Source organism: Egretta garzetta, unplaced genomic scaffold, assembly GCF_000687185.1.
Source record: "Egretta garzetta isolate BGI_Z169 unplaced genomic scaffold, ASM68718v1 scaffold397, whole genome shotgun sequence".
Classification (NCBI taxonomy): Eukaryota; Metazoa; Chordata; class Aves; order Pelecaniformes; family Ardeidae; genus Egretta; species Egretta garzetta.
In genome coordinates this window covers 6,457,765-6,467,243 of record NW_009260493.1, presented here as the reverse complement: position 1 = coordinate 6,467,243, position 9,479 = coordinate 6,457,765, and the positions used below count along the sequence as shown (strand labels likewise).

General features: G+C 42.2%; 1 protein-coding gene across 1 annotated transcript in view; it reads right to left on the bottom strand.

Moving 5' to 3' along the window:
* The window catches only part of IL20RA (interleukin 20 receptor subunit alpha), a 17,766-nt gene extending 14,703 nt beyond the window's left edge, over positions 1–3,063 (bottom strand). The window contains exons 1-3 of the mRNA XM_009644328.2: positions 2,962–3,063; positions 907–1,085; positions 64–239 (exon numbers count right to left, since the gene is read on the bottom strand). Of these exons, the coding sequence (XP_009642623.1) occupies positions 64–239; positions 907–1,085; positions 2,962–3,035 (429 nt within the window). The 5' untranslated portion in view covers positions 3,036–3,063. The remainder of the gene's footprint in view (positions 1–63; positions 240–906; positions 1,086–2,961) is intronic.
* Between the last annotated feature and the right edge of the window lie 6,416 nt (positions 3,064–9,479).

Here is a 9,479-nt window from a genome sequence, read left to right as displayed (position 1 = left end):
CAAAGCACATTTCAGGAAGCACAGATTTAACCGGTACAGTTCTACAGCCTTGTCAAAGCTTACCCGCTTTTTTGTTTTCTTATTGAGGACAGACACGTTGTATTGCAGGCCAGGATACACTTGAAGCAGAGAGATCGACTCTCCCTCAGGACTTCTCTTCCACTTCTCAGGAGCAGTCAGAATGATAGAAATAGATTTCTCAGTGGAAGACACACTTACCATGGGTGGATCAATTTTAGCTGGAAAAATGAACATGCACAAAAAGCAGTCAAATGCAGCAGAGGCACACACCATGCAGTTTCTTGAAGTGGATGATACTAAATTTTTGTCATATTCTGGGGAGTCTAAGCAGGACTTCAAACAATTAATTTATATTGGTAGGAAATTATTTTATCAGATAACTAAGAGGATCTTTACAGCGAGAAGGTAGACAGTGACTTGGAATTTTGCCTAGGAATTCCTGTGACTTCGCAGGATAAACAACCTTGAAACTCAATTTGCTAAAACAAGCTAAATTGCCAGTATGTTCTCAGATTATCTGGCACAGATAAGAAATATTGTGCTCTAGAGTATGATTACTGCTTGGTTTAATAGAGCCTTTTCAAAATCAGAGTTCTTTATACTGCGGATGTGCCACAGCTTTTATTTGCCTCGAGTAAAGCTTTACCATAGCATAAAAGAGTATTTAATATCTATAAGATCGTATATATCACACACATATATCCAAATTCTAATATGATTATTTCAATTACTTCTGCCAAAACCACAAATGTGGAACAACTGCAAAAAAAAATCTAACCTCATTTTAAAATTAAAATATCATACGCTATGAAGGCACACGCAGTCTGAACACACAGCATTAATCAAAGCCATTGAACATCTGGCTGCGCGATGAGCTTTTCTTACTGTCTGTAAGAGGGTTGAATCGTGTGGTCTCAATCCAGTCAGAGCACATCCCATTTAGGAAGGCTTTAACGCTCGCATAGTATTGTTCTTCGTAGTCAGAGGTCTCATTGGAGAGGTCACACCAGGTTCTGTTGATATTCTTGCATTCTGGCTTTTTAATCCATTTGCCAACACCATATCTATATCGAAAGAGAAAGGAGCTGAACAAAAGCTATTGCCATGATATTAGTCACCTGGTAATATAGCACAGAAACTGATACGACCGCTAATAAAACAATTTGCTTGTTCTGCGGAAATCTGCAATTTCAAGGAACTCCCAGCTTCAGTTGAGATAAAACATAAGATCTCCACAAGTTTTATATAAACATAAATCATAGAAGGCCCCAGGCAGAAGAGGTCATATGGAACTAACTGGGTTGTTACTGATACCAATCTAAGTCCAGTTTTGCTTACACAGACCAGAGATCCCTCACCTTCAGTCTCCACAGCTTTAGTTTAAACACAGGATAACAGAATCAGGGTAACTATTTATATAGAGACAAAGAGTTCTGTCAGGATGGTCAGCGGCTCATCCTGGTGTATGGAGACAGATTATGCCCAGGGTCTTCAAGATGAGTGGACAGGAGACTACTCATCACTGACGTTTACTTCTTTTTCTTGTTTAAAAGAAAGGCTCCACTGGAACACAATAAACTTCAAAACCCTTTGAGTTGAAAAAGGGGCATATACATGCCACAAACAATGCCTCAGTACTGAGCAACTCTTACACACTAATAGAAGAAATCAAGGTTTCCTTGGAAACTTCCTGTCTGGAAGAAGCTCCTGCTCCTCAAATTCACATTATGCTGAAAGGAATTCCCCTTGGCCTGCTAATTAGTAAAGGCATGGGGCAGCTTCTACATGACTGCAGGACAGTATCACTCACCAGCATTTTCTACCCAGCTCAAGTCCTCACTCTTCTAGGCAGGTAGAAGCACATACGAATATTTTTGTCTTCTGTGTGAGAGATGGCCATACCTATGACTACAGACCCCTCCGTGGACCAGCTGACCTTGCAGAGGCAGCATAGCTAGTGCTTTCTGAGCATTCCACCTTCTACACAACTATCGTTCATTCTGTAATTACTGAGCACTCTCCCCCTTTCTGGGAGGTGGACTATGCTGCTCCTCTGTTAGCACAATGAGCAAGATCTGGGAAAGAGAGTCTGCAGTCTCTGACTACAGAAGCAACTCCTTGCTTTTTTTTAGCAGCCAGCACAAGCGACAGGAGACTTGTGGAGATCTAAATTTGGTTTAGTGTCATGAAAAAATTACTAGACCGAAGAAGCGTTCATATTAGAGATAAGGATTGGGAACATTACATCGTCCATGACTACAGTGCTATGCCCATTTATAAGCTAAACTTACAGCACTGCCCTGCAGAATGACCCAGTGCTCTCTCGGTGGGAATAAGAGAAATGGATTCTGGTCCTCACTCAAATTCCTTGATATCCTACAAAGGTGAAGACCTTGAAAATAGAAGGGCCTGATTCCAATCACACCACTTGGTTGTCTACAACACCACTTGGTTGTCTACAACACTTGATAATTTCAGTGGATTTTCTCCTAGACTAGAGAGGCTTGTGGGATCACAAGATCTGTGGGAGTTGGGTCTGTTTGAAAAGACCAATGAAACACTGGGTACTGTTAATATTCTATTAAATATGACATGTCCAGATCTGTTTAAAAGTGTACAGAAGGCTAATGTGTACAGATGCCAATCCACAGCACAGCCCTTCTTCGTCCTTCTGTCTCATTTCTCAGGAACGCCCCTGAAAGCATCCATGTTGCATCCTGCACTTCTTTAATAGGAAGAAAGTGTCCTTATAAATTTTTTTAACTGAAGTAGGCAGTACCAGAAGTAAAAGTTAATAAACATACTGCTTAAGGCTAACCCACATTTTAGTTCTCCTTTCTTTACTTTTTAGCAGACCTACCTTGCATAAAGATTTTTAAATTATTATTTAAAATACTGAAATAAAAGTCAGTGAAAGATCAAATAAACAAGGCAACTTACACTGAATACTTCACCCTGTAGAGTACTCCATCTCCTGTGCCTTCTGGTGCTGACCAGTGAAGGACATTCCTCATGTTTATAGATTCAAAATGGACATTCCTAGGGTTGGGCAAAGAACAATACAACTCTCCTGAGAAAGAAAATAAGAAAGGAACAACATATACTAAGAATCTGCAAATATATATGCTTCCAAGTGAACAAAAAAAGATACTTATTTTTAAGCAAGCCATAAAATTCTATATACTGCCTTTCTTATCACTAAAGCACAAGGTTGTTGGTCATGGAAGTTAATTTTTTTTTCAAAAGCGTCCCTAGCTAGTGCAGTCCCAAGTTCCATCCGTATGATTGTGTTTTTTCTCTAGCAAAAATGGCTTCACTATTTATGACAGACATTGGCATGGAAGTATCAAACCAGGCATTTTTAAAAAGACCTGTGAAGCCTACTGCAAACACAGCTTGACAAACAGAAGTATGACTTCATGCTGGAGAATCAAGCTGGATGATCGCAACAGCCCCAGCGCCATTTAATCTGCCACGCTGATTCTCCAGAAAGTCAAAAGTGAGCACCTACTTGTTAGGTCACTCATCCAAATTGTTCTTTGCTGTACCAGCTTTCGAAATGAATAAGCCAAGACATCAAGGGCTCTTAAGAACTCCATTTCACGTCTTCCTAATATATACTCCTAACCTAATAAATTTAATGGAGATGCTCACATCGCTAAACTGCTTGCAAAAGGGAGGCACAGGGGCACAGGGGCAGAATCCCAAGTTCAAGTTGTGACTGAACCCCCAGCACCTCCTGCCATGAGAGCTGCGCCCATGGGAGCGACCCCAAGACCAGCCCTGAAGCTGCAGCTGGTGGAATGGAGCTTCTCATTGCGAGTGGCCACAAGAGAGTAACAGGGAAGAGAAAAAGTGAATCTGTGGTTCTTCAGGACTTCTCAAAACCCCTTAAGGTCTTCCTCCAGGGATGCAATTCTAGTTCTTAAGAAAAAGAAACAAAGGGGGAAATAAAGCATATTAACACAAACAGTGGGAACCTGTCTGAATTAATAGTCCTTGATCTTTGTTACTTCCTTAAGCAGACCTTAAGGGGTTTTTTGTAGTATATTTCACTATTACTAGAGTAACAGCATCCATCCCCCTGTATACGCAACATATAGTTACTTTTGTAAGTAAAAGTCACCACCATTTTCCTGATTAACTTGCTGGCTTCTACCTGTCTTTGAGCCAAACAGTAAAAGCTTTTCTCTTCAACACATTTATTAAAACAATCTCCTTGCAATTCTGTAGAGACCAATTACTTTAAACTGTCTCAGTGGAAACTCTGGGTTTTCCAAGCCTCTAGCTGTATGTTAATGTTCAAAACAAACTCTGGCATATGCCTGCATCTGTATCTTCAGATCATAAAGCTGTTTATGGAGGGTATTTCTAATGTTGCTTTCTTTTATCTCTAGCAGTTAGCTAGTGTTCAGTGGCTTTCAAATTCTTTCTAGTCAGGGAACAATTTTCGTCAGATATAGTCCTTAGGGCAAGCTTATTTATTTACAAAAAGTATGTAGAAAGTCCTATTTCCTTGAACACAGAAATGCCCAGTGACCATCATCTTGCAAAAGCTCAAACTACAGACTCAGTTATAATGAAATGAAAAAAGTTTCAGGATGGCAGGGGATGCAAAAGCAGCAAGAAGAGACCTCCAGGAACCTGCCTTAGTCTAACATTTGCTTCCAAGTGGGAGATACAGAGCTGAGAAAACGAAAAGTTTTAATTTCCACCAAAATAAACGTCCTCTGCAACTGCTTTAGGTGAAACTAATCCAAATGTAAAAATGAAGCTGCCCAAGAGAGCAAAGAAAACAGCCTAAAATTTGCAACATCTGTTCAGTAAAACAGAGAAGCTCCGAACCCCCTAACATGCACGCTACTGAAACCAAAACAAAACCAGCATTACATGGACTATGAGAAATCATCCATGCATCAAGTTTCATTCTTTGTACCACATCCCAGCATTAAAGGGTATGAGACTTTGGGAAACCCATCAACTGCATAACTAACAATCGGGAATAAGAAATTTTTTTAAAAAATAAATAAAAATTCAGAAGTCACACAATCCTGCCCAAGCCCTGAGAAAGCCAACCAGGCAATCCATGTAGAAAGGGAGGGAGGGACTGAGGCACAAACAAACTTTCTGCTGCAATTCCCAAGTAGGAGGAAATACAACGTAGGTATTTTCTTAGATTGCTGGGAATCAAAGCCATAAAAGGCTTCTCATTAAAAAACAATGAGGAAAAACTAAAAAGCCCAACGAGGAAAGATTTAAGAATAAAACAGAGTCTGGAGGAGAATACAGTATATACTGCACGGTCCAAACACCGCTGGAGGGAAGATGAAAAAAAATCTAGCCCTTAAACGGCAGCAGATGATGTGGAGATTTGTTTCTGGTAGCTTTGGCTCTGAGCGAGGCATCTACTTTGCAGTGGTCATAAGAGCAGAGGAAGAGGAAACTCTCCCATAGGTTGGTTCCTCTCTCTATAGTTAGAATGGACCAGACTGGGCGCATCTCTCCCCCTCCAGAGGAGATGTTGGTCAAGCCCATCAACCTTGATCTCTGCTTCCTCGGCACTTAAACTTAACAGAGATCCACCTTGTCTGGGGAGGGGTGGTGGGGAACACTGTAAGTCTTTACAGGAGAAAGATAACCTATCCTCCATGAACAAGGAGGAAAAGGAGCGGAGTTCAGTTTCAACAAGAAAGGAGGTGCTGGGAGTAACCCCTTGTGGGAAGAGGAGCGACACACGAGGATGGGTCACCTGGGTGGGCTGCTGGATTTTTCGAAGGGCAGATTTGAGAAACATCTGCCAGAAATGACACTAATTTAGCTGATTCTGTCTAGGCATAGTGGAACAGACTGGGTGATCTCTTAAGGTCACTGCCAGCCCCATCTGACAGGTCTTACACTATCTGTGAAATCTGGCTTTGCACTGTGTATTAACAGATTTGGCAGGGGTACTGCTAAATCAGGTAAAGGACAGCTAAAAACGTCCTTAACAGCTCACTTTTTACATGTTTTTTTTCTTTAGGGGTTTTTTAAATGTGTACTGCTTATCAGGCCAATCCACAGTCACTGAACTGAACTGGTGGGGGGCAGCTAGCTCATCACAGACAAGGAAATTACTTCCATTGGTTTTCTGAATAGTTTTTGTTTGCCTGTACCTTTTGACATTTGTCCATCCTTGCATAAAACCATGTATATTCCTCAAGCACATTTTAAAAGAGCAAGAGTCATGCATTTGTCTGTGACATTAAAATATTTCTAAAGTAGTAACATGTAAAGGTGGGGTTTTGTTGAAAATTTTTTTTTTTTTTTTTAATTTCCCTCCTCCCAGTGTGGTTTCTGCTGTGGTAAATGAAGTTTCAAAACAGAAACACTGACTGCAGCAGATGAGCCAATCTCGGCATGCAGAACCCACAGACTGTATCTTTACAAGATCTAAAGCATTACAACACTGCCGGCGTGCTCCCTCTTGCCCCTAGCTCAGTGCGATTTGGAAGGCAGAGGGACGGAGACCGTTAACTTTCCATTTGCTGCAAAAACCGAGATGTCCTGGTTTCAGCTGGGATAGAGTAAATTTTCTTCATAGTAGCTAGCATAGTGCTGTGTTTTGGATTTAGTACCAGAATAATGTTGATAACACACTGATGTTTTCAGTTGTTGCCAAGTAGTGCTCACACTACTCAAGGACTTTTTGAGCTTCTCCTGCTCGCCCAGGTGCATAACAAGCTGGGAGTACAGCACAGCCAGGACAGCTAACCCAAACTGTCCGAAGAGCTATTCCATACCATAGAACGTCATGCTCGGGGGGGTTAGTTGGTTGGTCGGTCGCGGGCAGAGTGATCAGAGCTCGGGCTGTGTGATCGCGGCTCGGGACGGGCTGGGCATTGGTCAGCGGGTGGTGAGCAATTGCATTGTGCATCACTTGTTTTATATAGTCTGTATATTCTCTTACCATTATTATCATCACTATTGTTATTCTTCTCTCTTATTAAACTGTCTCGATCTCAACCCATGGGTCTTACTTTTTTTCCTTTTCTCCGATTCTCTCCCCCATCCCACGGGGGGGGGAGGGGGGCGGGGACTGAGTGAGGGGCTGCGTGGTGCTTAGTTGCCAGCTGGGTTAAACCACAACACGAGATTTGGTTCCTAGTTCTGGACCTGCCCCTTTTGTGAAGGCTTCTGTTTGCCCTTACAACAAAACATGCAAGTTTTTTATTCCTCAATCCTGCATCTGTATAACAAGATTAAAACTACTATACTCCTTTATTTCTCCAGGAAGAGTTAAGAATAAACTCCTTCATGCCTATTCAACACTCAATAGTATCAGGAGGCATGTGCAGAAAACAGATCATACAGAGAGCTTGTATGTTCCGTGGTTATCAGTCAGGAAAGGACTCAAATACATCCGTCAGCTGCTTATCTTTAAACACAATATATCCAGTTATATTCTGATTTTATTTCCATTAACTGGTATAAATGGCATGGGTGTCACATGGAGTATTTTCAGTTCATACTGGCCTATGTGAGAGCAGAAATCAGTCACACACATGGCTTTGCCAGGTTTAGTCTGTCTCATCGATAGCCTGCAATGGCTGTCATCACTCCCCAGTAAGTCACTTTATTTATTTCTTGCATGGAAAAAACTGGAGTCCTTATTACTGTCTTTGGAAACACTGTAAATCAAACCTTGAGTAATATTATTCTTTACATCTTCATGACTCTGCCCACCTGGACTGGAAAGAAAGTAATATAGGTTTGTGAACTTCACCACCACAACGAAGAGCCGAGTCCTGATCTTAGAATAAGCTATTGCAAGACTCTCCAAAACCGACATGACTTAGCCTGAAAACACCTTCACGTGTGAGGACAAAAAAACCCACTGACGTCAGTGAGATTATTCACATGAGTAAAAGACTGCATGGCAGGTGCCACATCTTCTCTCTGTGGAAGTGTCTGCTGGGTTTAAAAACGTGGTCAGTTTTAATTGCATAGAGGTCCCTGCCAGGTATGTGCCTTGCTTGAGTCAGTACTATTCAAAACTTAGTTTTCCGTAGCTCTCTACCCACCCACACGTGCATACACACACACACACACACATACACACACACACACACACAAATATAAGCACACATAATCTCCATGTTACAACTATTATCCGTTCGGCGTATCTGCTTTTTATCTGCTAGAAGGCATTGCTGCCTAGCTTGGTGACAAACAGCCGTGTTTAATTCTCAGTGCTGAACAGCTAGAGAACACACACAGCGGCAGCTACCCGTGCCCTCTCGCTATGAACAGATTTGTTAATTTATTCACTTGAGTTAGGTACCTAGTAGCTACAAAGCGTAAAAAGCACACAAATATATAGAAACATAATTGCTGTTTTTTTGGTTTTGGGTTTTTTTTTTCTTGTATGCTGCCTATAGTTCTGGGGTGGGGAGAAGGCAGGGGACCCACCGAAAGCTGGCCTGTTGGCAGAGAAACGCCTCCTGCGTAAGCAGTCTCTCAAGCAGAGCCACCATCTGCTGTGTTTTACTGTGGCATGGCTACAAGGGTGCAAGTACGCAATTATCCAATAAAATAAAACAACAAAGAAGGTCACGGTGCTTCTCTACAGACAACTGTAAGATGTAATTTAAGACAGTGAGTGATGTGGAATGCATTAAGACAGAAAGGTGAGCCCTACTGCAACACAGCTTTGCCCAATAGCTACAGCAGTAAAAGCCAGGGACTCCTCCCCTACAATCATCTCAGAATTTAAACGAGGAACTCCTTTTCTGACGATGACAGAGACCTTGCCTTCAATTACTGTTGTATTTTCCTACACGAAACTGGCTCTTAGGAGCACCTCTGATGGAAGCGGCTCCTTTGCCCATAAATTCAGTGCCCAGCACAATGCTGCAGGCACTCCCTGTGCCTCACCATTTGCAGGTGCCTCTCCAAGGCCACAGATCTAATCCATGCTCATGCACCTCGGCAAGAGGGCAGCCTCTCAAACAGGCTGAGTCCCTGATTCACCTTTTCCCACTGAGAGCTCAGACCCACCAGTGAAGCATCAAGGAATTAAGGAGCAATCTAGGACACCAAGTATTTGTTTCTGGCGATGCTGTAAACCATGGCCCTTTCTTCAGTCTTCCTGTTCAGCTTCTGGTAACTTCCACCAAACTCCTGTGACATCTTGCTTGCTCCTTCTATGCTGCTGCTTCTCTTTTTTTTGGAAGGAATTTTTGCACTCTCTTCTTCCCCTCAGCTCATCTGTTTCAATGGGTTATGTTGTTCTCAGAGAAAAATATTCCCTCAAACACATGCCTAAGCGTAACATAAAAACGGTCATCAACAGTCAGAACAAACATCCATTTAGCATCGTGTTTGGTGGCACTCGCTAGCAGAGGGTTGGGGCTGTCTTTTCTGGCACATCTGCATCCTCAAGCAAGCTGGCACTGGCCGGGCCGGGATGCAAGGGGGGA